Below are 25,868 nucleotides of genomic sequence, written 5' to 3'. Positions count from 1 at the left end.
AAAAAAAAAAAAAAAAAAAAACCTAAAATATTTAGAAACATTCAGTGCTAGCTCCTCAGTTGATGCCTCCTCAATCCTCTGTCAAAAACCCAGCACCTCTAGCCGTCTCAATGATGTTGCCGTGAGCCATCCCAACGCTGCCTTTAAGCTTTCTGGTAATTTGCTTTGGTAGTTAGTAGTTTATCATTTATTTGTACTTTGATAGCTTGATTCGAGATTGTTGTGTTGTGTATATGATTTTGACAAAGCTTAACTTATTTTGGATTTGGAACTTAAAATTTGGAAAATATTTTCCATATGTGTAGATAATATTTTGGTATTTAGTTGCTAATTAAACATGTACTAAACTTTTTAGATACATTATGTCAAAAGTTAAATATATTTTGTTTCGACAGAATGACATAAGAACAGTGTACTGTGTGCAAATTACATTTTATTATGCAATTTTTTTTAATTGATGGATTCATATTTTAAGTGATTATATAACATACAAAGTCACTATCAATAGGTTTTTTTGCTTAAAATATAAAAATAGGTAGGATCTTACGATCCACGATCCGATCCTACGATCCACGATCCTACCTATCTCTCACGATCCTACGTAGGATCCCGATTTTGACAACTTTGGTCCAATGTCCCCTTCCTTGCATATGGTATTCACATTGAGCATTTGGATCATACCATGTCGGTAATGAGTCCTGCTGAGATCAAATCTGGATGTCTTAAGATAACAAGAGACTGACATTAGTAACTTAGCTAGCAGAGCCAATTTCTTCCATAGAAGTTTCTTTTAATGTTTTGTATGCTGTGAATCAATAAATAATATATTATTTTTCAATATAGAGGCTAAGATTTTAAGCTACTTAGGTTAAAGTTCCCTTAAGTTATGGAGATGGGGTTCATGATTCTCATTGTTGGGAAAAAAAAAAAGTGAGTTGGAGTAACTAACAATAAGATCATTGTCGAAAGCCCCAATTTGTTGAGGAAACTAGCATCAGAATCTGGCCACAGTTCTGCAGCATATCAACAATAAACGCTGAGGTCAGTGGCCATAGGCAAAAATAATGAGAATACAAACGAGTAGATTTGTCAAATATTCAATACAAAATGACAAAATATGTATATTTTGGTCATGGAGCTCCCAGATAGATTTATATCTCTATTAGAGTATCAGCTTATTTATTCTTCCAACTACTCCCCTTTGAATCACCGTGTCAGTGGCAAAACTCAAACTATATTAAACAGATCATGGCAACAAGCCCTACATAAGCAACATTATGAGAAGTTTCTCAATTTTCACATTATTGTGACTAATGATAATTAGCAATAAATTATGAAGATCATAGTCCAAAGCCCTAAAGTTGTTGAGAGAACTTTTATCAGGATCTACAAAGGATATTATAAATGCACAACCCCTCTGGTTCAAAACAACTCCCATCCTTTCCATCATAACACCCACCCCCCAAAATAATAATAATGATAATAATAATAATTCAAGAACTGGATAAGAGCAATCCTGCTCTAATGTTTGAACATGTAGTCGAGAGTTTGTGAAACTCCTACCTGGCCTAGACTATTTAATTAAATCTGGAAAACAATGTATGAAACTTGGAAGTGCAGTGATGTAGGGATAGATGGAGTACTAGGTTAGCTTTGGAGTGCTGCCACTGTTAATACTCCTTTAAGAATACTTTTTCTCCTGAATTTCCTAACCTCACTTCTCTCACCAAGCAAACAACGAATCCTACAGAATATAAATGGAAATCAACACCTATGTGCAATAGGAACAACAGTATAATTGCAGGAAAGTCCCTTGATATTTCACATAGAAATTAATCAAGTTGTAGACATTTCAAGATCATGATTCATACTCAACTAGCTTGAAGGACATGTTCTTTTAATCAAATTTCAGTGCTAAAAATGAGGACCACCTGTGGCCATTCTTGCCATTGCTCTTGGGAGTCTTGTTTTGAAAAAAGGTAAACACAAGCCCTCAGGGCCAACCTGTATCTTCAGCAAATACAGAAACTTAGGAAACTTCTGTGTAGAAATATTGAAAGAATGATGAGGTGGTGCAGCTACTTGCAGAAATATTGATGGGAAGATGAGGTTAATATACTTACAAGAAGTATTGGGTGCAGTCTGTGTGGAGGGAGGTTGGGTAGGTTGGTTTCAGTCACCCTGGAATTTAAATGCATGGTAATAATTTTCAAAATCACAAACCAAAATCTCATACGGCTATTTACAGCATATTGTTGTTTGAAAAACGTGTAGAATAGTGCAGCACCCCTTGAAAATAAATTAAGAAAGAAAAGCAAAGAAAATAATAAAAATCAAAGCGGATTCAGAACTGTCTTTCATTCCAAAGCATAACTGCATAGGTACACGAATTCTAAACGAACCTCAAGTGAGGGTCTTTAATAGCCATCTGTACCTCCTCATGCCAATCCCATGAACATTTTAAAAGTTGAACTGCAATTGTTGGTAGTGAGCTGATAAATCCATAACATTCACCAAAAAACCAAGGATTATCGATAGTCAAGCAAATGCTTAATTCAGTAGTTGCGAAAAATCAAAGTCAGAACATACCATTAATCGTTTGAAATTCCTAGAGTTAAATACTTGTCTAAATAACAAACAAGCTTATTCTGCAATGGACCACGTAGCTTCTTCCTGCGACTGGTCAATAAAATGTTATTTCTGCAAAAGAAAAAGAGAATAAATAAAAATCATGTTTTTATTGTTCACTAACAAATTATTTCAAATAAATAATAAACCAATAAATGCATCAAATCATTTAATCAGTATCCAGCTATCCCATGTTACATCATTAAATAGCTTTTCCAATGAATAGGGAACATGAAAGCTGAACCTTTTTTTTTTGGGTTATATTGTAATGCCTGAATTTTTTTTTTTTTTTTTTTGGGGAATTAAGGTTTAGTTGACTTTAGTACTAATAACAAAAGCAAAAAATTCAACGCCAGGGAACATTTTAGTGACTTGAACTGATTATTGGGAGAGAGAAATTCTCTCTCAAAAAAACATGTTTTTACTGCTTCTTGAAGCACTTTTGAGTTATGGTACCAAATCAATATGACAATTTGCTGGGTTCTGCACAACAAGAAGGGCATACCAAACTGTAATATTATGTTGCTGCATGTGAATGAAGAAAACAAGTGATGAGGACTTTGTCTACATTTTCAGTTTCATATGATCATCAGCAATTAATATGATGGGAAGTGAGAAATCTTGCTCCATTCTTTTCCCCTCTTCTCATCGCGGCACTTTTCCTTCAACAAAGGAGACTAATCATCAATCCTCAGTGAAGAAACAGAGGTAGGCAGCCCATCTCTCTGGATAACATGTACTAGAGCTCAAGGCAGAAAGTGTTTGTGGCACCATTCTTCAGCCAATCCTTCATTAAGTGAAAATTATTTCAGATATATTTATCAAAAAATAAATATACAAATAAATATAAATGTAATCTAACTAAAATGGGTAGAGTACAACACTACAACACATTACCTGACTATAAAACAGGGTCACACTGTGATTTTAGTTCATGTAATGACTTCATCATCCATATGTATGCAAGGATGTTGAAGGACATACAAGTACAGAGACAACAAATTAATTCAATAAATATATAACTGGCCCTAAAACACACAAACAAACAAACATGATAGTGAAATCAATCTACTTACAACTTTTACAGTACCGATAACTCTTTCCATGTCTTCTCAGCAGATTCCAGCTACACTTTCAGAGTTTTCGTAGAAGATAGAAAAAGAGCTACATCAGTGAAACCATGGAGGATTTCAGATCCAAATTATGTAGTGATGAAAACAACACACAATCCTTAGACAAGGAACAAAATTACTAGAAGTAAGCAGAATACTTAATACCATTGGAAAGGTACTCAAACAAAAGTTCAAATTTAGGAATATTCAAAAGACGTTTGAGTAAACTCACATGAAAAATGAGGAAGTTCTAAAGGCATCATGAATTTACGGTCACAATTGATATCCCATAAATTCATAAAAGATATGTTTTCAGTCAAATTGGAGCTATGAGGCATCATTCTCTTCATTTCTCCACATTACACCAATGTATATACAGTCCAAACATGAAGTAAACAGAACATGCTAGCAGGACAGATGTCATTGCAGCACATCGTATGTAATTTAGCTATATGGAAGTTTTGGTTGCAGGAGGCTTACTTGGTTCGTATACTATTGTCTGAGGCCTCAACATTCATGAATTTTGTGTCTGAAAACCTGCAGAAGAATTGATAAAGATTTAGAAATCATTTATGATTACAGGCCAATGTTTATTAAGAACAAACACAAATCAATTAAACAAACCTAAGAAGTACAGAGCATATCTAGCCTTAAAAAGCACGATAATAATTGTTGGTAATGACATGAGTGTTCTGATTGGACTTGATTTGTCATGTAAAAGCACCTTCCCAAACTTTGATCAGTTCTCTCCCTCTGCCTCTGACACCATTGTCTCCACAAGAGTGGTCATGTGCTGAGCCTTTTCAGCTCTCTTAACTTTGAAAGAGAACAAAGAACCAAAAGCAGCAACCTGTCCTTTGGAGATGACTTCACATCTTCCCATTCACCAAAACTTCCCAAAACTCAAAAAGAGAGAGTCTGAACAAGTCCCCATCGAGACATGAGCAGCGAGTTTCAACTGCTATTAGCAGGAATTGAAGCAGCACTAGCTTTGAACTGCCCCAGTGTCTTACCTGAGATTAAATAGCATGCCATATTGCCCAAGTCAAATCATAATGTAACTTAACATACTCTAAGCTTACAATCCGAATTTGTTCATTGACAAATAAATATGATGGAGAAACTGTACTACCTTAGGTTAAATGAATCCTGTCTTGTACTTCAAAAGTTCAAACTAGAATGCAATAAATGTATAACGAGGCGAAAGCAGCTCCGGCAAGAATGAGAGTAAAGGACTTTACAATGACTTGAAAACATATAGGAGTTCATACACATCGCAAAAGGATCAGCAGCCAGCAGTGGCATGAAATTGATGGAAGGTGTGTCACTTGTTATTGACAACTGAAAATGACACTGCAATAGAAAAGGCAACTGAATGAGAATCTCTCTGTTCATAAGAATCTAATTGTAGCAAGACCCAAAACATTTAACAGTATCTCTTTCATAAGTGTACCAAAAATATTTATATTACTACAAAGGTTTACTTCGATATTTGTTAAACAAATTAAAAGAATTTTGAGCCTCATTCTAAATATTTTTGAAGTTTATCTATAATTCAAAAAAATAAAAATAAAAAAGAAGACTGTGGAATCATGATGATTAGGCCATGTGATACCTTTATAAACATTAAAAAAAAAAAAAAACGTATTAAAAATGAATGTATTTAATTTTGCCCAAATGCTAGTTTGGGTTAGTTGTTTGTTTGTAGGCCATTTATATTATTTTTTGAGAAAGAAAATTGAAATTTGCCCAAATGCGGCCAATTATTTATCCATTATATTATCATAGTTTTCAAGCTTCCCATAAAAAATTAATATGAAACCAAATGATTTTGTGCAAAAGATTTGAAAATATTGATGAAGCAATTTTTTATAGGATATATCAAGGTGCTTGATGAATAGACAAATACTCTTCGAAATAATGTGCAATATGAATAAACTTAAGAAATATGTTGTACGAGTATGATGTTTAAATTTACGCTGCCCTTAATCAAATACAAGTTTAATTTTGGCTAGCTAGTCATTCCCATTTAAAAAATGATTTTTTTTTGGAATACGAAAATAACAAAGAGAACTGCAACATTGGCTGCGATGGTTCGTGGGAATAAACAAAATTCAGAATTAAACAGAGGAAAGTACAAATTAGTGCGGAAACAAATACCTAGGCAGTGGTACTTATGTGATGACTTCATTGTCAATCATTATGATGGGGATATGAGAAATTTTGCGCCTTTCTTTTCCATTCTTTCTCCGATACCGCTTTTTTAGCAAAGGGCAGTTATAAATATCTAGAATAGAAAGGGAGGCGGGAAAGCCCTTTTTTGGTAAGCGCTGGAGGTTATCGCACTCCCAAATCTCCAACTGTTTAAGCGAGGCAAGGTGTTTAAACCCACTAACATTGAGTGATGTCAGCTGTTCAAATGAAATGTCGAGGCGGATAAGAGAAGGGGGCAACAGCGCCTCCTCTGGAAAGGAACCCACTTCTCTGCCGTGATATCGAATTATGATTTCTCTGAGTGAGTGAAGACTCTGTAAACCCCACTCCATGCGTCTGAGAAAGAGTTTGTCGCACCCATCGATTTCAAGTATTTGTAAATTGTAGGGCAAACCCCCTTCAGGAAATGATTCCAGTTCTGGACAGTTCTCCAACTCCAAATGTAGAAGAGATGGGAGGAGGGTGTGCATACCTTCAGCAAGTGACTTTAACTTTCCACAGTCATAAATAGAAATCTGTGTCAAATTTGGGGCGCACAATCCCCCGCTGGGAAAGGATACAAAATTAGGGCAGAACTGGATGGTCAATTTAGTGAGAGAAGTTAAATCCAAGAGAGATATATCTGATGTCGAAAGAGATTCAAGATTATCAGAATTTTCAATTTCGATAGATTTGAGTTTTGGGAAAAACTCTAATGGTAAAGACCAAAGTGAACCAGGACCTCTATTTGCCTTCAAGCTCTCAATTGATGGATAGTAATGGCCCCCAGGCAATTGAAGTACTCCATTGATTTGAAGTGTTTTTAAAGTAGTGGGTAGACCACCCTCAAGGAGAGTCACGTGGCATCCTCCAATTCCAAGACTTTGTAGCTTAGGTGATAATTCCTTCAACGCCACCTTATCACAATTCGTTAAGGCCAATTCATGGAGAGCCGAAGGGCTAAGAAGTGAAGCAATAAGCTGGGGACAATCTCTAATTTTAATTATACTTAAAGAGGGAAGTAAACTGGGCAGATCCCCTGTTAGCTTGGGACATTCGATAATGCGAAGCTCTCGGAGGGTTGGGAAAACTCCGCCTTCAAATGTAAACCATTCCTTCCACTCTAGCATCCTTTTAAATTTTAATTTTTCAAGGGATTTAAATGGCTTGTTTGTTGCACAAGAACCATCTCCGTAGAACTTACTATCCACACATGATACTCTGTCCAAACCTTTAATTGAGAGTTCCTTAAGGGCAGGTAGCAGCCCAAGTGGAGGCAAGGAGGAACAGTATTTACAATCGTCAAGCTTTAGGGACACCATATTAGAGAATGAACATGCTCCTAACCAACTTGGATATTCTGCACCATAATAAGATATGATAGAGAGAGATTTCAAGTTCGTATGAGGACACAACTGCTCAAGCACATCTCTTTCAAGTTCTGAATCATAATTCTGATGATATCTTCCCCATTCCAACTCCAACTCTGACAAGCCCTTCTTATCCTTCAAATTAACCTCCTTTGCATCTCTTCTGTGATAAATATTTTCCAAGTTTGATATACACAATGAGCTCGAAAGATGCGGAAGCTCTCCCAACTCTTTAATGTTACTCCCACTATGTTCTCCTTTACCCACATAAAAAGCACTTAAATTTTGGAGACTTCTCAATTTAGCCATGTGTATTGGCAACCCTTTCAAAGGGGTTTCTCTTATATCTAGGTGACGTAAGTTTACAAGTCTTCCCATGTTGGTTGGCAACTCTTCGAGGTAACGACAATTCCTCAATAACAAAGTTTGCAAATTATACAAACCACACACAGAATCAGGCAAACTTTCGATATCGGTGCCATTAAGATTCAAATAGCGAAGATGTTTCAAATTTCCAACAGAATCAGGTAACACAGCTAAGAATTCATAGAGAGACAATGATAATGCTCGTAAACACTTAAATGTGCACAACAAATTGTTTACCTCCATTGTTGATATATTATTATATTGAAAATTTGACATAGATGGCAATTCTAGTCCCAAGAAGGTTCGCAAATTCTTGGCTTCATAAGACACCTCAAATTTCTTAGGGACATCAAATTTAGTTGGAAAATATGACAAATGACGCATTTTTTTTGTAATTTCACACGAATTATCAATATCCAACCTAAAACAAAATTCTCCAGATATAAATTTTGCCAAGTCATTAAAAAGGTCATGCATTATGAAACATAGTTCATCGTTATTTGATCGTTGAAAAAATGACCTCAATAGTAGCTCATCAAAGTATTGTTCACCTATTTCTTTCATGCTTCCATTTCCCTTGGGTTTCAACAATAAATCTTCTGCCATCCACAACAAGACTAATTCCTCCTTAGAAAATTCATAATCCTTTGGAAAGATTGAGCAATAAGTAAAGCATCGTTTCAAATGTGATGGGAGGTAGTTGTAGCTCAATCTTAGAGCTGGAAGTATAGAACTTTCACCTCCTGGTAGATCCCATATATCACTCTCCAAAATATGATTCCACTCTCTTAGGTCTTGTTTAGACTGCAACATACCCCCAAGTGCTTTTGCAGCTAAAGGCAAACCTTTACACTTACAAACAATTTTTCTACCAATTAGTTCTATATCTGAATTTTCACTTGATTCTCCATTCTTAAATGCATGCTTTGCAAATAACAACCAACATTCTTCATCAGACAATTGCATTAGATGATGAATTGAAATAGGGTGCACAGTTGTCGCAACATTTTCACTACGTGTGGTAATAATGATCTTGATCTCTTTTGCCCCACATCTAAGCATTGAAACTAACTTATCCCAAGCAATATAGTCCTCATTCCAAACATCATCTAAAACAAGGAGAAACTTCTTTCCCTTTAAGCTCTCTCTTATTCTAATTTGTAACAAATTCAAGCTATGAATGTCACAGTTGGACAAAGTGACCTCTTCAAGAACAGTTTTTGCTATTGTAGAACCATCAAATGTGTCTGAAACACAAACCCATGCTTTGAGATCAAAATTCTCCTTTACTCGGTTGTCATTATATACAAGTTGAGCAAGGCTTGTTTTACCAACCCCACCCATGCCCACTATAGGAACAACACATATCTCATCACCATTTGCATTATCTAATTGCAACTTCTTAAATATCTCCTCCTTATCAATATCTCTACCATACACACCATATTCTTCAGGACAAGAAGTTGTTAATTGTCGTGATGGTAGTGGTACTCCACCGGCAACCACTTTCAGATTATGGACATTCTTTTGTTCTATGATTATTTGTAATATACTTAGAATGTTTTTTAGCTTTGACTGTATCTTTTTGTCAAATGAACTAACAGAAGTAGAGACGAAGCGCCATACCTTACTGGTACAAGTTTGAAATTCAGCTTCTGACTTGGATCGTAAGGCTTCAGTGGCAATCTCATCCAGAAGGTCATCTGCAACATAAACAACGTCTTTAAGCTCGTCCAGCCAATTTTTCACAGCTGGGTTTGTAAATTGCTTCTCCTCTGCATCAATGAGCACTGATTCAGCCGATAATAGCATAACCTTCAACTTTCGTAGCAATTCATCGTCAAGTTTCCTTCCCTTGAAGTAGTCTATGACCTCAGGAGAGGCCAATCTACCAAGTGCCACCTTAATGAGTGAAGTGGCAAGTGCTTGTCCCAGGAAGACTTCAGCCATGGTCTCTTGTTGGAAGAAGAAGGAAATAAAAAAGCGAAAGGGAAGTGATTGCAATTTAGGCAAAAACCAGAAGCGAATGATTTAATGAATTAGTCATTTTCCCTGTTTTGCAGTTGCACATTGTACATGCTAGGATTATTTTTTGAGCTTAGATGAATTGACACGCTTAAATATGATGAACAATATATTTTATAAACCAGTTGTGGCAGTTGGAGGTCGGTCCAATGCAACTACGACAGCCCAAGGGTATAGCTATTGGATATTAAAAAAGACAGATAATTTAACTACTTGCTTACATTATTGAATCTAATTTATTTTTATAATTCATTGAAAATGATCTGCAAAGAAAGCTAATTGCCAAAAAGAAAGTGTATATAATTGCAAGTGGACGGTCATTCCAACCACTTCATGACTCAAAACTAATCCATTCCTCATTGGATGCTCGGTAATTAATTAGTTCTCTAGGTGAACCTTTTCTGACTTCGCCTCACTTTCTAAGGATGATTAACAATTTAACAGATAACAGCATAACCTTCAAGTTTTGTAGCAATTCATCATCGAGCTTATTGAAATAGAAATTATTCAACATGGACGTTACAAATTCATTAAACAATTTTATGAGTACTAATTCAATACTTCCAAGACTCCAACTAACTAGCGGACAACCCAAACGCACTGGAATTAAAATTTAACAAGAGATTTTTTTTTTTTTTTTGNCGGTTGGGCACAACCCGACTCCGGACCAACCCGTGGACAGCCCTAGTCCCATCTGCAAAAGGTATGAAAACTAACTAAAAACAAGGACTATATCTACTTAAATCTGCCAATAAACTCTTTTAACTCGATAAATTCCTTCTTTCATTGACTTTTTAGTAGTTGGTAGAAACCATGTCTAATTTTGATTTATTGAGACCATGTCTAATAAGAACCTAAATTTAGCCATCATACTAGCAGTATCTCTTAAATAGCTCAAACAAAACCTGTAACCCACGTCCACTAATGTCTCTCAAATATCACCCCAGTGTGATGTCGGTCTCTTGTTTTATCTCACTTTAAAAGCATCTCCATGCTGGTAAATTTTCTCCCTTAGAAATTTTCTTATTCGTAGGTTCATAAAGTATCCTAATCCCATAGTAAAAACAAGATTCCAAGGCCGGAAGAAACAGAAACCAATAAAAAACTTGATAATCAATAATTTAAAGTATAACAAGTCATTAATCCACATACAAAAACTTAAATAATAATGTCACATCCGCTATTAAAAAGAAAAACAAATTTACGTCTAATTAATCAATTAGTTATATGGTTTCTATTTCTTCTTCTTTTTCAGGAACAACCTTAGACAACTTCTACTCGATTTCTTAATTTTTACTTTTGGGAAGTAAACTTCGATGTTCCTTCCATAGAAAAGTTATACAAACATTACAAGAAAAGATACCCCAAATTGTAACCCAAGGAAATAATGGTTTGAGTAAAGCACTCATCCATTCTATTTTTTTATGGACAAAGTTTTGTAATTGTACTAGCACAACTCACTTAATAAAATAAATATTACTGCATATTTTGAAAATCTAACTTGAATTACATTTCTTTATGCTCTTAATGCACATGTCAATTTTGTGTCAATCGGATATCATTTACTATATAATCTATTATCTTATATTTTATGCATAATTTTAAATTACAAAAATTTCAATTTAAAAATTTATTGATGACATAGCTATTAATCTTTAATTTTCTTGAAATTTTGCAAACATGAGGACATAAGAAGAAGATGCAATCCAATGGTGAATTTGTCAAATTCACCTCCAATAAAAAGATATTGAGTGAGTTTGTAGCCTAAGCTACAATCAATTTTGTAACTAAACTTTATCCTTTTTTTATTATGATCCTTTCAACAAAAAAAAAAAAAAAAAAAGGAAACTTGTTGATTATGATCTTTCTATCATCTAAGTTTCAGACATTAAAGAAAAAGACGCCCCGCCCCAATGCTAACTCAGGGATATAATTGTTTGACTAACACCAACCACTAAAATATCAAAGTTGGATGAGTTTATTTCTATTGCTTGTAGTTTATTTGTTGAGTACAATTTACCAAAGAATCATCCAATCACAGATACGCTTCCATTATAAACAAAAAGTCTAGGGACAGTTTGCCACAACTTTAATTTTTATGTGTCAATTGAGGATTAGAGTGCTTCAAGTTGTGAACCCATGTGCAAGTAAAGCAATCCAATTATCAGCTAGTTAACAACTAAGTAAGTTGTGGCAAAGCGTATGCAAAACGGTGTATCCCTAGAAATTCATCAAATTTAAAAGGACTCAATCAATACGAACAATTTGATAATTACAAAAAAAAAAAAATGGAGGTTTGAACCATAGAAGCCATGGATAAATTTAAGTCTTGAAGTTACTGAATTAGCATCCACTAGCAATTAAATATAATTCTGCTCCAACTGCCCTCACTAGTTTATACTTAATACATATATTGTAAATCATCCCTAGCCAACTGCCCTCACTAGTTTAAACTTAATTCAAATTATGTTAAATTGTTAATCATTCTTTGCCAGTGAGGAATGGATTAGTTTGAGTCATGAAGTGGTTAGAACGAGCATCCACTTGCAACTATATATAGTTTCATTTTTGCCATTCGCTTTCTTTGCAGATCATTTTCAATGAATTTACAAAATAAATTAGATTCAATAATCTAAGCAAGTAATTAAATTATCTTTTTTTTTTTTTTTTTTTTAATATCCAATAACTATCACCTTGCGGTGTTCTAGTTACATTGGACAGACCTCATACCTGTTCAATTCTACCGTCATTGCAACAATCAAATTATCAATACACACACACAAAACTAAAAATTTGCATAATTGTCAAGTTATATCACAGTTTTCCTAAACATGCAAATAAAGTAAATGAATAATTATTCCTCTTTTCCATACTAAAATTTTAAAATATTTAAACAAGGGAACGGGGTAACCATTCCCTCCCCACCCCTCTCCTCTCCTTACCACCTAAACTACATCATATTCAAAATTAATCTTGAATTTATAATTAGATTGATCAAGAGTTTAAATATTTAAAATTCTTCTCAAGCAAATATCCCTTGAGGGTCTTTGCAATGGAGAACAAAGGACCTTAATGCTTTCAGTATCCTAAAACTTTTTAATTAGAGTCTCTGTCATTGAATTTATGGTATACCTCTATGTTAAAACAATGTGAAGACTCCCCATGGTATATTGGTATGGATCATTATTACATACATCCCTTAACTTTTTGTATTTCAAATAAGACAACTGCCTTCTCAAAAAAAAAAAAGACAATTGAGTCTTATGTTAGACTTCAATCACTTTTATAATATTGGGCCAAAAATGGCTACGTGGACATTAACATTAATTACTTTAACCCCCAAAAAAAAAAAAAAAAATCTCTTGTTAAATTTTAATTCCAGTGCGTTTGGGTTGTCCGCTAGTTAGTTGGAGTCTTGGAAGTATTGAATTAGTACTCATAAAATTGTTTAATGAATTTGTAACGTCCATGTTGAATAATTTCTATTTCAATAAGCTCGATGATGAATTGCTACAAAACTTGAAGGTTATGCTGTTATCTGTTAAATTGTTAATCATCCTTAGAAAGTGAGGCGAAGTCAGAAAAGGTTCACCTAGAGAACTAATTAATTACCGAGCATCCAATGAGGAATGGATTAGTTTTGAGTCATTTTTTTTTTTTTTTTTTAATATAGAGTTTTAACTTATGGCGTCTACTTCTGATGATAACTCTTTATTATCAGGCCAAAAAACCAACCGGTTTTTTGTGTAAACGGGAATTGAATCTCAAATTTCTTATACAATCATCAGAAACTTTACCAGTTGAGCTAACTGAAATCCACCATTATTGCTAGCTTTGGTTGTACATGCTAGGATTATTTTTTAAGCTTAGATGAATTGACACGCTTAAAGATGATGAACAATATATTTTAAAACTAGTAATTAATGGCTGTTGGAGGTCTGTCCAATGCAACTAGGACACCTCAAAGTGATAGTTATTGTATATTAAAAAAACAGATAATTTAACTACTTGCTTACAATCTTGAATCTAATTTATTTATAAACTGATTGAAAATGATCTGCAAAGAAAGCGAATGGCAAAAATGAAAGTATATAATTGCAAGAGGATGCTCATTCCAACCATTTCATGACGACTCAGACTAATCCATTCCTCACTGACAAAGAATTATTAACATTTAACGTAATTTGTACAAGTATAAACTAGTGCGGGCGGTTGGAGGTATGATAAATCATTTGAAGTCATCATCATCCTAACCCCCCCTCTACTTCATTGAAGTAGCTGTTGGAGCAGAAATGATATTTAATTGCTAGTGGATGCTAATTCAATAACTTCAAGACCAGTTAAAACATTTCAAGACCTAAATTTATCGATGACATTTAGGGTTCAAACTTCCTTTTCTATTTGTAATTACTGATAGCTCAATAGTTTAAAACACTATAACTTGTTTAGACCCCAATTTTAAACATCCAACAAAATTGCTTTTACTTTACTTATCTAAGTTTATAATAAGAGTAAATGAAACACAAGAAACCAAAACAACACTCTAGTGCATAATCAAATACAATAAACCGTAAATGTAAAGTACAAAGAATAAAGGAAGAGAGATGCAAACACAAGATAACACCGAAATGTGTTATAGAAGAGGAAACCGAAGTACTCAGTGAAAGCTCAATAGTGTAAAACACTATAACTTGTTTAAACCCCCAATTTTAAACATCCAGCAAAATTGATTTTACTCTACTTATCTAAGTGTGGAATAAAAGTAAATGAAACACAATAAACCAAAACAATACTCTATTGCATAATCAAATACAATAAACAATAAATGTAAAACACAAAGAGTAGAGGAAGAGAGATGCAAACACAAGATAATACCAAAATATGTTATCAAAGAGGAAACCGAAGTACTCGGAGAAAAGCCTCTCCACGGCCCTTCAAGTCGAAATGATCTACTAGTGAATAAAGTTGGGGTACAAAGATATCAAAAAGACCTTTCAAGCCTAATCTACCCAATGTACTTGAACCCTCTAAGTTCCAGCTCCCAATGGACTTTACCATGTCATGTCTTCACTAGTTCTCTGGATCTTACAATTAGCTCCAAATTGCATTTGCCAATTAATGGCTTCTTCCAATACTTCCCACATGCACCAAAACAACTCACAACACTCAGATTGGGTGAGGTATGTTCGGCTAAGAACCTCTCAAGGATTTGTAATTGTAGAGGTAGGAGTAGAGGAAAACTAAGAGAAATTGTGTGGATGATTGTGGGTTTACAATTTCTAACTCTCAAGTGTATTTCTAGGATTTTCTCTATGAAAGTCTCCTTACAATTTTGTAGGTAATGTGGGCTTATATAATGTGGGTAAAGAAGTGAGGAAAGCACACTTTAGAAACATCTAGGCATTGAGTTTCGCGGGTTATTCTCGAAATGACTCGTGAAATACCACCTAGCACTTGACTATTCAACTTCCAGCATGTGCTTCTCATGTAACCTTTCCCAGGTTGTCCACTCACGAGTCAATTGCGAGCAAGTCGCGGACTTCACTATTCTTCGCCAATCTTCACCACACTCTCACACTCAACTGTTAGATTAAATCCCTCAAACATACAGGGAAATGATTGACTAAATACAATTAAATTTAACACGGAATTAAAGCCAACAAAACATAGTTGAAAATCACAACTTTACAATTACCAAATTTTTTGTATTGATCAAGTCCATTTGAATTTGACGAATTTCTAGAGATATGTCCTTTTGTAGACACCATGCCACAACTTACTTAGGGGTCAACTAGCTAGTAATTGGATAAGAATTACTTCACTTATACACATGGGTCCACAAGTTAAAGCACTCCAATCATCATTCATCAACTGCCACATAAAAAGTTGTAGCAAAATGTATGCCAAAATGTGTTCCTAGACTTTTTGTTTCTAATGTAAGCGTATCTGTGCTGGGATGAATCTTTGGTAAATTGCACTTAATAAATAAACTACAAGCAATAGAAATAAACTTATCCAGCAATGATGTTAGAATGGTTGGGGTTAGTCAAACTTTTTTTTTTTTTTTTTTTGGTTGAAAGGATCATAATCAACAAGTAGAATGGACGGTGCTTTACTCAAACTATTATTTCCTTGGAGTTACAATTTGGGGCACCTTTTCTTGTAATGTTTGTGTAACTTTTTCTGTGGAAGGAACATCAAAGTTTACTTCCCAAAAGTAAAAACTAAGAAATCGAGTGGAAGTTGTTTGCTAAGGCTGTTCCTGAAAAAGAAAAATGAGGGACCATAGGACTAACTGATTAAAATTTGACTTGTAAATTTTTTTTTTAATAGCTAATGTGACATTATTGTTTATGGTTTTTGTATGTGGATTAATGACATGTTATAATTTAAATTATTGATTAAAGGAACAATCAAGACTAAAGGTGGTAGAATACTATAAAGAACTCTAAAAATCTCGATTTGAACAAGAGATGCCAGGCTTAGGGACTTAGGCATTAAAGGAGTGAATACTAAGGGGGTGTTTCGATTTTTGATTTCCATAACTCAATTCTCAGTTTCCATAACTCATAACTCAAAAATGGTGGGACCTATAGCAAAAAGGTTGTTTGGCAATCGATAACTCTGTTTTCATAACTCTGTTTCCATCACTCAATTCTCTAATTTTTAAGTTAGGAGTTATGGAAACTGAAAACACATTTTGAATGTTTTCAGTTTCCATAACTCATAACTCAATGACATTTTTCCTGGGTTCGGTCTCCCCTGTTATTCCCTTTTTTTTCCTTTCTTCTCGTGGGTTCGGTCTCCCCTATTCTTCCTTTTTTTTTCCTTCTCTTGGGTTCGGTCTCCCCGGTGTTCTTCCCTTTTTTTTCTTCTTCTTCTTCTTTCACTGGGTTCGGTGATCTGGGTTTTTTTTTTTTTTTTTTTTCCCTTTCTTCTTTCATTAGTTCGGTGATCTAGGTTTGTGAAATCGTGAAGCAGCAGCGGCGGCTATGGGTCCGATTGTTTTAACTCAACAGCGGCCATGGCTAGCTCGTTTTCAAGGTGCCCAAGTTCCAACAGCAGTAACAGCAGCAACCGACCATTTCCGACATTTCGCTCCTTAAAAACTCTAAAACCCACCATAGCCACAACAGTAGCAACAGCAACATCAACATCAATGGCCTGGGCAGATTTGAGTTTTTTTTTTTTTTTTTTTTTTTTAATAATTGAGAAATATGGGTTTGTTCTAGAATATATTTATGCATGTTTAATTTTGTTCTGGATGAGAAATCTGAGATGAGAAAGGTGAAAAGGGAGAAAAATGAAAAATGAAAAAAGAATGAATTGAAGAACAGAGAATGAAGAAAGAAAAGTGGAGGAAAAAAAAAATCTGACCAAGTGACAGAAATGGGACCCAAAAATAGTGTGAAAAATATTGAGTAATGGGAAGTGAGTGATGGTGCCAAACAAGTGTGAAAAATTAAGTGATGAGTGATGAATGATGAGTTATGAGTGATGAGTAATTAGTGATGGAAATTGAGTAACGGAAATTAAGTGATGAAATTTTTGAATCCAAACAGCCCCTAATACCTCATCACATCACGCCTGAATGAATTAATAAATCATTAAATAATCAAAAGCTGAACAGTTCAAGAACTTGAGTTGAGGGTAAGAATAGGTGATACAAAATGGGCTTTTTCGTGAGCTTTTAGTTGCTTCATTGGAGCCCTAATGGTCCATTTAGGGAATGGCTTCATGACCCATTAAATTTGGCTAATAAAGCAAATTTTATTAAGCTATTAAGAATTGGAATGTTTCTATTTGTCTATGGTGTTTCCTAATCCTAGCAACTTCTTGAATCAAATTAGAGTCATTCAATCTTTTTTCATGGTTTCCATTTTTTTAATGGGGATTTGTGTATTTTATGAATCCACTGCAAAAAGAAAATTTCTAAGGGGAAGAAATTGATAGTATAACATTTGTTAGGTTCTAAGGTCTTAGGATTTTATGTATTTAGAACTCTAATTTGTAATGTTGGCAAACCATGATCAAAACATTGTATTTAGTCTTATTTAGACTTGCTCAAAGTTGGTTTAATATTGTAAAGTTGGAATCGAGTGGCTGCAGAAGTACTTGGGACTCTCGGCCTGGCTCGATCGATCGAAGAATAGACTCGATCGATCGAAAATCGCACAGGTTGAATTTTCTGCAGAATTTCCAACTCAGCCCTACTTCATTAAACGTTTAGGGTTTTATGTTTAGGGTTTTATGTTTTTACCCTAGGTATATAAACAAAACCCTAGCCACGTTTTTGAAGGTTGTCCATATTGTATTGTTGCTCATACATTGCTGTTTTGTGTGAATCTCGTGTGAGATCTTTGAGGAGCTTTCCTTTACACAAAACTTAGGGTTTTCATGGTGGAGATGATTTCAACATCTTGAAGATCATTACTGTTGCAACCATTGGAACTTAAAAGAAAAGCAAGCGGGGAGCTTGTAGCTGATTGAAGAATTCAAGAAAGAAGTAGTCCGTGGATTTGGAGCCTGCGTGTAGTCGTGTCAGGAAGTTCTACTGGTGGATAGCATTAGGAAGTCGAGCGGGGAGCTTGTAGTCCTTTTGTACGAACTTCAATTCTTTCATAGTGAATTCAGGTTAGCCTTGAGGATCGGTGGGTCAAATCCTCCCCAGGTTTTTACCGTGTGGTTTCCTGGGTGATCATATCTTGTGTTATTTATTTTCCGCTGCATTATTATTCTTGATATGATTGTTAGATTGTTTTAACCTAGAATTGCTTAATTTAACTAAGTAACAACTTGGCTAATTAATCTAGGCTACGCATTCTGTGTGTTTAAGGGGTCTAAATTTCCATCAACATTCATGAAACTTCCTTTAGGGGAACATAGTTGTTGACTTGTTAAGCCTAACTACATGGGGATTCTTTTAAAAATGAGATATATCAAGAGAAGGACGTCACATGGGGTGGTACTTTGAGAGACATTAATGGGACATGGGTTACAGGTTTTGGTAGAGCTAGTAAGAGTCACTATTAGTATGATGGCTAAAATTTGGGTTCTTGTTAGAGATTGTCTCACTAATAAGGCAAAATTGAGATTAGTATCTTTTTAACATTACTTCAGGGATCCCAAAGTCTTGGTACATAAGAAGAAAGAGGGATGAGATTAGCATCTTTATAAGGATAATAAGTTGGTCAAGCGGTAAAGAGGTCTTTGGAGAAATGGGCTGCCAAAGTGACGACAAATATATAGCTATCTACAAAGAGTTTTGATGGACTCTGTTGTCCCCCACCGATCTTAAACAAAACTCTTCTAGATACACATTTAGTTTAATCGTGGACAAGGTCATGTATTGGAAAAAAAAAATGCAACAACGGCAAGAACGGTAACTTATAAGCCCATTGCAGTGACTGGCTTATGTGCTCTAAACTGTTCATATTATGGGCTTGATACTATTTAATGTTCAAAAATCAGTCGGGTTGGTTTTTCAATGGGTTGGGTGAAGACCCAAAGTATCAACATAATGGGCTATAAACTATAAAGGCTTATATATCTTGCTCAAATCAGTACAACATTCTCTTCTGATAAACCTCATATCTATGATACAACTAGGATCTAATCTCAAGGACTTTAGTATCTTGTATTTGGATTTGGATATGACATATTCATTTGATTTTAAGATGCTTAAGAATAAAAAAGGCCCACATAGTGTGGAAGTTAAAAATTTTCCGATTGAATTGAACCTGTACAATAATAGAAAGAATTTTTTTCATTCATATATAATGGGCTTCGAACCGCTTTTTGGCCCAATATTCCCTTACAGTAAACACACCTTAGTTCGTGCGACATCGTTCCACCATGTCCTTAAACAAGTCATATACAGTGACGTACAACCCGTACTAATTAATGGCCTTCGTAAGTCCTCACACGATGCCGTTTTGTTTACAGTGCTGATAATATAAAGATCTGTTGGAGTAGTTAATAGCCGTTGGAGATTAGTTGAATCAATTTATACCAACAAACCCAAATCAGTTGAACAAACTTAACAATCACAGGCATCTCTGGACTTGATTTTTCAAGAAACAAGCATCTGAGCAATGTTGGGCCAGCTTCCCCCTCTTTGCCTCTGGCACAATTTAAAATTCTTGGTAGCCCCAACAGGTGAGTTAGTAAGCCTTCATTTGGGGGTGCCATACCCGTATTGTATCCGTGTCATAACATCTTCAAAACAGTAACCTTTTCAGCTTTTCCCCCAAAAGCAGTCATATTCTGAACCTTTTGAGCTCTTTCAAGTTAGGAAGAGAAATGAAACCAAAAGCAGCAACCTATCCTCCAGAGGGGACTATCACATCTTCCCATCTACCACCAATTCCAAAATTTCAAAGAGAAAGCCTGAGCAAGTCTTGCTCCACACTCGATCAGTGTGTTTCAGTTGCTGTTAAAAGGTAAAGAAGCAGCCCTACCTATCAACCACCACATAGTTTACCTGAGATTAAACAGCACGCCAAACTGACCAAGTCAAATCCCAGTTTTTATAACACAAATGTATTAATCATCAAATACATATGCTGGAAAAATTGCATTACCTTGGGTTAATCATTCTCTCAAAGTATTTGTCTTGTACTTCAAAAGTGCACAGTAGAAAAGCAATGAAAGTATGATGAGGCAAGAGAAGCTCCAGCAAGTTTGAAGCAGAGCAAGTTTGAAGTATAATGAGTTCAGAAATGTTTCCCTATATTTAAAATAATGACAAATCAGAGCAATAGTTTGAAGCAGATGAACTAAACTCCTTTTAGTTGCATGACCCTCTCAATATGAATTTTATGTTCCACAACTTCAAGCCCACATAGTTTCATTAGAACTGCATCTTTGGCTTTCAAAATTTGACAACAAAATGTGCACTAGCTTGCTTCTATAAGAAAATTAGAGGATGACAATTTGGACTAACCAGAAGAAATTTACAGGCATATTTGTTAATAACTTGATTGCTTAAACATAGAGGATGGCATTGGCCTTATGTAGCTGAAAGGCGCATTTGCTAGTGTTGAGCTGAGAAAGCACGAACATTGGCCTTGATCATGTGTTTGGCAAAATAAAAATATTAAAGGATCAATGGTGGTAGGAAAATGTTTAATGAATACTAACAAAAGTTTGAACTGGTGCTCATCATTTTTTGCCATTTTGACATTACCTGCCTGTAAATTGAAATTTATGTATATGAAAGAAACTTTGGTTGTGTACCAGCAATGTACTCTGTACACATATTCACTCTGCAAATCAGACAGCATTTATGAATAATAAGAAAGTACCCATGGATTAAATAAATGTCCTTCAACTTCTTAAATTCAAGCTTACAACAATCAAAGCTGAGAACATACTCTAGTGGAATTTCAAATAAATACCTGACTGTAACGTTCAATTGTTGTGGCAAGCATATGGTGTTGTGGATGTTTAGCTTAACTGGCCAAAGCTCTCAATATTATGCCATTGTCTCTGGGTGTAATGCGAGTCATCTTGGAGCAATTTATCCATCCTCCTTATGCACCATTGTTCCAGCGGGCCTGAATTCTTGTGAAAGTCAAAATTTGCACTTGAAAGCTCCAAGATTTTAAAAATCATTTATGATTACAACTCCAAATTTTATACCAACAAATACAAATCAATTGAACAAAACTGAAAACTACAGAGCATCTCTGGCTTTGAAAAGCACACTAGTAATTTCTAGCTTTAAAAAGCATATTGGGTCAAGGTTGTGTAACCAACCCAAATGTCTAACCTGTCCTCTCTCTCAATCACATGGCAAAGGGGAGGTCCTTGTGAGCTGCAAATTAACCCATCAGCCATTCTAAAGATATGGGGCCCATACTAGAGAGACCTGACTCAGCCCATATAAAATATATCTTTTTAAAAAACAAATATCTGAGAAAAAGTTTAAAAACCCAGATTTTAGTAATAAAGGCCCGACCCACAACATTAGCACAGTGGCCTATTCTTCAGTGTTTATGTAGTAGTACAAAGCACTCAAGTTTTGCCCTGATTCTGTACATAATCCCATCCTCTAAACCCCATATGACCATATCTATGATAAGAGAATTTCTAAGGGGAAGAAATTGATAATAACATTCATGAAGCTTGGTTTAGGAGAACATAGTTGTTATTTGAGCCTAACCGACTTCGTCGGCGACGCAGCTGGCGGCGGAGAAGCCGGTGGAGTTTGCACTGCCGAGCACGATAACGCTGTCGGAGATCCAGCGTGACCGGCTCACGAAGATCGCGGAGGATAACTGATCGAAAGCTGCCGGAGGAGGAGGAGGAGGTAAAGGCTCCGGCGGTGAGAAGCGGTTGGATCTGGAGCTGGTGAAGGAGATTTACAGGACGAAGTTTTGTTATGCAATGAGGTTTAAAAAGTTCTGATTTTTGCATCCCATTTAATAGCTTGATAAAGGCTTTCTTTAGATTTGGTAACACCGTTATACAATGCCAGAGCCCAGGCTACTCTGCAGGTTACTGATTTGAGACCCTTTTTCCTTTGAAGTACTGACAGCTTGTTGAAAAATATTGTACCCGCATTGCCTTCAATATGATGCCATATTCTTATGATAAAATTACACTCGATAAATAAGTGATCCCTGCTCTAAATGTAACCCTCACAGAAAACACACAGAGAATTGCCTTGATAGCACAAACTCAAGAATCTATCACAATTGCTAAGCCTATTTCTAAGGCCAGCTAGCTTATAAATTTGTCTTGGAATACTAAAAGAGTCCTAGACCATACTCCACCAATCCACAACTGAAAGTTTAGACCTGATAGCTTCCCACGTATTTGCACAATTGACGACACTGGATTTGAAGACAGGCCATGCAACAGAATCCCTCTTCCCAAGCTCACCTTGAACACTTTAACTTCAATTTCAACCAGAACATCAGCTTTAGCTAGCACCCATCACCAATTATTGATCAGATAAAACATTGGAGATTTGAAAATTGATGTTGCTGCCAGTATCATAAACAACTCTGAAACCATATTTAGGAAACAAAGGACCATCTGTGCATGAGTTATCTAGCAACACAAAAACATCTCCTCCCTGCTCAATTCTATGTTTTTGTAAATGCCTAGCTAGCTCTCTAAGAAGTAATTTCCATTTTTTCTCCAACCGCATGATGCATCACAAGGAATATGACAACCCAAAATCTTCTATTCCTTAACAGATACTCAAAACCCATTGAATTCATATGGAACCTGCTTTAACAAAAATATTCCAAATGTGCTTTAGAATTTCTTCCTTATTCCATTAAACTACTTTCTTTAAAGCTAATCTTCCCTCTCTTTTTGGGGCACACACCAAATCCCAAGCCTCGTTTGCCCCTAAAGATGAGTCATCACTTATTGGTGCCCTTCCACAAGAAGCCCTAGAGCAATGATTCTCACAATTTTAGCAGGGAGAATAAAAATACCAGTCCAATATACCTGAATTCCATGCAAGACAAATTGAAGCAATTGTAATCTTCCTGCACATGACAGATGCTTTGTGGACCATATAACAGCTATGTTGTTTGCATGTGTAATTTACGATAAAAAAGTGCCATATGCATGTGTGCATAATACTGTAATATGCACTTTTTTATTCTATTAAAAGAAGCAGATAAAAGACTCAGTCTAATCTGGTGTAATAGTTTTATGACACTTTAGTTGTAGAAGCCTGAGGTTTTTGGTGTTCTGTTTTGTAAATGTGGTTATGGGGGATTGATTATGAATGGGATGGATAGTTATGATGAGCTTCTGAACTCACAGTTTTTTTATGTGGAAAACTTGCAGTTTCGGGAGAATGTGGCAGCTTGGGTATGCTTTTATGATCGAAAAGACATTTTTAAGGGATTCCTTGAGAGGGTTCTTCGGCTGAAGGAGGTTTGTCTACTTTTTCTTTCTATGGTTGTATTTTGGTCTTTTCATTATAAGGACTTTTGTTGTTGTTTTGTTTGCTTATGAATTTTTGTAGCATGTTTGTTGGGTTTTTGTGTCTATCATGATGAGACTGGTTTTTGCATTATCTGTATTGGGTTTAAAAGGATTATTTAGTATGTGCACTCCCATAATATATGCTCACTTTCTTTGAATGCATAATGGTCATAAACTAGAATGATTTCTAATGAAACCTCTGATTAAATGGTCTAACTCTTTGAGAATTTACAAACTTGTAAATGTCTTATTTAATGTATGACATCTTCAAAGGCGCTTTTATTATGTTCTCAGCTATTATAGTCCATGTACTTGTTGATTTTTTCTGGATAGAATTTATTACTTGTCAAAAGAAAAGGCAGTTATGAATTTTGCTTTTTAAAAGAACTTCTATGAAGGTAGGTTTACTTTTAAACATATGATCTGATTATCTGATGAACTTGATGCACTGTTGATGTATCTGAATCTCTTATACGTCAAATGTAACTGTAGGGAATAGAATTAAGCATTGCTGAGAAGACAAATTACTTGGTTTTCATGATCAATGCCTTTCAGGTATGCTAACATCCTACTTTATGCTTTGATCAAATATATTTAGATGTTAGAAACTATCACTTGTTGGATGTCTCTAACTTATTATGTGGTCCATATATGCATTATCTCCTAAACCTTTTAATTTGCTTAATTAACACTGTCATACTCTATTTATTTGATATGTACTACTATATTATTTATATCTCATTATATCAATGCTTCCATTTTTTTTAATTTACATTTCATGGTCTTATGAAGTTAGAATGATTAAGTTGCTGATGGTTAGTTTTTCGCACTTCTAAATTCTCAGTGGAAAGAAATAAACTTCAGCCACTCACTTAAAATATACCTGTATTTGATTCTTCGTAAGTAGAGCTGCATAATGTTTATTGCCCTTATGATAAGAAATAATTGAAAGTTATCTAAACTCAAGTATGTCCAAACGTTGTTACATGCTCAACGCAGTCATACATTTGGTCATGTATACATATGCTTGCGTCTATAAACTTATATTGTACAATTCATTCTTGCACATAAATGAATTCTTGTTTAGTTGTTTGTCTGTTGATTTATACGTTGTTTAACAGAGCTTGGGAGATGAGGTTGTCAGTGAGACTGTGTTGAGATTAGCAAGTTTGCAATCCTGGCACAGTTTGTCATATGGTCGTTTTCAGGTATGACGCATGCTTTTTCTTAATCTGTTTCCATAGTGGTTGGAATTTATTAAATATCTGCTTCTCTTCTCTGTAGATGGAGCTTTGTCTTAATCAGGAATTGATCAAGAAATGGAAAAGAATGATAAGGAGAGAAGCTAAGGAGGCAACAAAGCGAGGAGAGCTTTTTGACCCGTCAACTAAGCTTGAAGTGAAATTCTTGAGAAATCTTATTGAAGAATTTCTGGAGGTTTTATCGTACAATAAACTATGAAATTATTGTTTGATCTATAACTATGGTGCACAAGGCATTTATGTTTAAGTTTATCAATTTGTACCAGGTATTGGATTCAACGGTTTTTTCCCAGGAACATGTTAATGAAGATAATAAAATAATTGATGCTTATGGTTTGAAGCAAGTTGACGATGCTTGTGTTTTGTACTGTGAGAGGTTTATGGAATTTCTTATTGATCTCTTGAGCCAACTGCCAACAAGGAGGTAAAGTGCACTTCTTTTTTTTTTTTTCCTTATCATTTTCCACACTCCCTTTTGAAGATGTGGAGTGCATGTGAACTCAATTGCTAGCATCCTTCATTAGTTCTTTTTATGAGTGGTATTTTGTATTGGGTCTTACAAATAGTAATTCTGTTCAATGTTTCATAGAGTCCATTCATATGTAGATATTTTTTCCGTTTGTAATACATAAGGGTACTTTGTGACTTTTTTCATGAAGTAATCTCATTTCAATAAAATTATTCTTTTGGAAAAAAAAAAAAAAAAGTTTCGTAAACTTATATCTGAGCAGATGTGGATGGGCTTATGTGATTGCTTTCTGTGTTTTTATAATGGTAATTTTAGTTTGAAATTACACTTAATTAAGTTTAGCAAGTAGAAAGATGAAATGGGACTTTTTTCTGTTCTGATCTATAATAGTTTCCTTGGTTTTTATGTTTTTAAAGTTGAGATCTTAGTGTTTTGTTCTTCAATCTTGCCTATATGTGGAGAATAATCTTAAAATCCAAAATGATAC

General features: G+C 35.0%; 2 protein-coding genes and 2 long non-coding RNA genes across 9 annotated transcripts in view; 1 reads left to right on the top strand and 3 right to left on the bottom strand.

Moving 5' to 3' along the window:
• Positions 1 to 25,336, top strand: part of LOC112022995 (uncharacterized) — a gene marked incomplete at its 3' end in the record, with an annotated part of 45,912 nt that extends 20,576 nt beyond the window's left edge. The window contains 5 exon segments of the mRNA XM_065771717.1: positions 23,510 to 23,599; positions 24,143 to 24,205; positions 24,772 to 24,858; positions 24,935 to 25,087; positions 25,179 to 25,336. Of these exon segments, the coding sequence (XP_065627789.1) occupies positions 23,510 to 23,599; positions 24,143 to 24,205; positions 24,772 to 24,858; positions 24,935 to 25,087; positions 25,179 to 25,336 (551 nt within the window).
• Positions 634 to 2,370, bottom strand: LOC136066838 (uncharacterized). 3 transcript variants are annotated; one of them, XR_010628340.1, is made up of 5 exons: positions 2,124 to 2,370; positions 1,932 to 2,010; positions 1,564 to 1,744; positions 950 to 1,001; positions 634 to 721 (listed from the first exon to the last, which is right to left on the bottom strand). It is a non-coding gene; the product is annotated as an uncharacterized LOC136066838 (long non-coding RNA). The 3 variants fall into 3 exon arrangements; XR_010628339.1 differs by having other exon boundaries at positions 634 to 713; XR_010628341.1 differs by having other exon boundaries at positions 634 to 713; positions 1,932 to 2,004.
• Positions 2,421 to 9,760, bottom strand: LOC112031787 (putative disease resistance RPP13-like protein 1). Of its 4 annotated transcripts, none has more exons than XM_065771712.1 (9): positions 5,901 to 9,760; positions 4,873 to 5,093; positions 4,365 to 4,753; positions 4,221 to 4,277; positions 3,705 to 3,792; positions 3,526 to 3,571; positions 3,134 to 3,415; positions 2,590 to 2,700; positions 2,421 to 2,492 (listed from the first exon to the last, which is right to left on the bottom strand). In XM_065771712.1, the coding sequence occupies exon 1, from the start codon at positions 9,617 to 9,619 to the stop codon at positions 5,915 to 5,917; it is 3,705 nt and encodes a 1,234-aa protein (XP_065627784.1). In that variant the 5' UTR covers positions 9,620 to 9,760; the 3' UTR covers positions 2,421 to 2,492; positions 2,590 to 2,700; positions 3,134 to 3,415; positions 3,526 to 3,571; positions 3,705 to 3,792; positions 4,221 to 4,277; positions 4,365 to 4,753; positions 4,873 to 5,093; positions 5,901 to 5,914. The 4 variants fall into 4 exon arrangements, 3 of the variants coding, with proteins under 3 accessions (XP_065627784.1, XP_065627786.1, XP_065627787.1); XM_065771714.1 differs by having other exon boundaries at positions 3,705 to 3,754; XM_065771715.1 differs by lacking the exons at positions 2,421 to 2,492; positions 2,590 to 2,700 and having other exon boundaries at positions 3,129 to 3,415.
• LOC136066837 (uncharacterized) lies at positions 20,089 to 21,243 on the bottom strand. Its single transcript, XR_010628338.1, has 4 exons — positions 21,094 to 21,243; positions 20,640 to 20,961; positions 20,278 to 20,423; positions 20,089 to 20,177 (listed from the first exon to the last, which is right to left on the bottom strand). It is a non-coding gene; the product is annotated as an uncharacterized LOC136066837 (long non-coding RNA).
• Positions 25,337 to 25,868: the final 532 nt, after the last annotated feature.

This window comes from Quercus suber, unplaced genomic scaffold (assembly GCF_002906115.3).
Source record: "Quercus suber isolate HL8 unplaced genomic scaffold, Cork oak 2.0 scaffold_48, whole genome shotgun sequence".
NCBI classification, from domain to species: Eukaryota; Viridiplantae; Streptophyta; class Magnoliopsida; order Fagales; family Fagaceae; genus Quercus; species Quercus suber.
The sequence above is the reverse complement of the archived record's forward strand: the minus strand, read 5'-3'. Positions and strand labels throughout refer to the sequence as shown.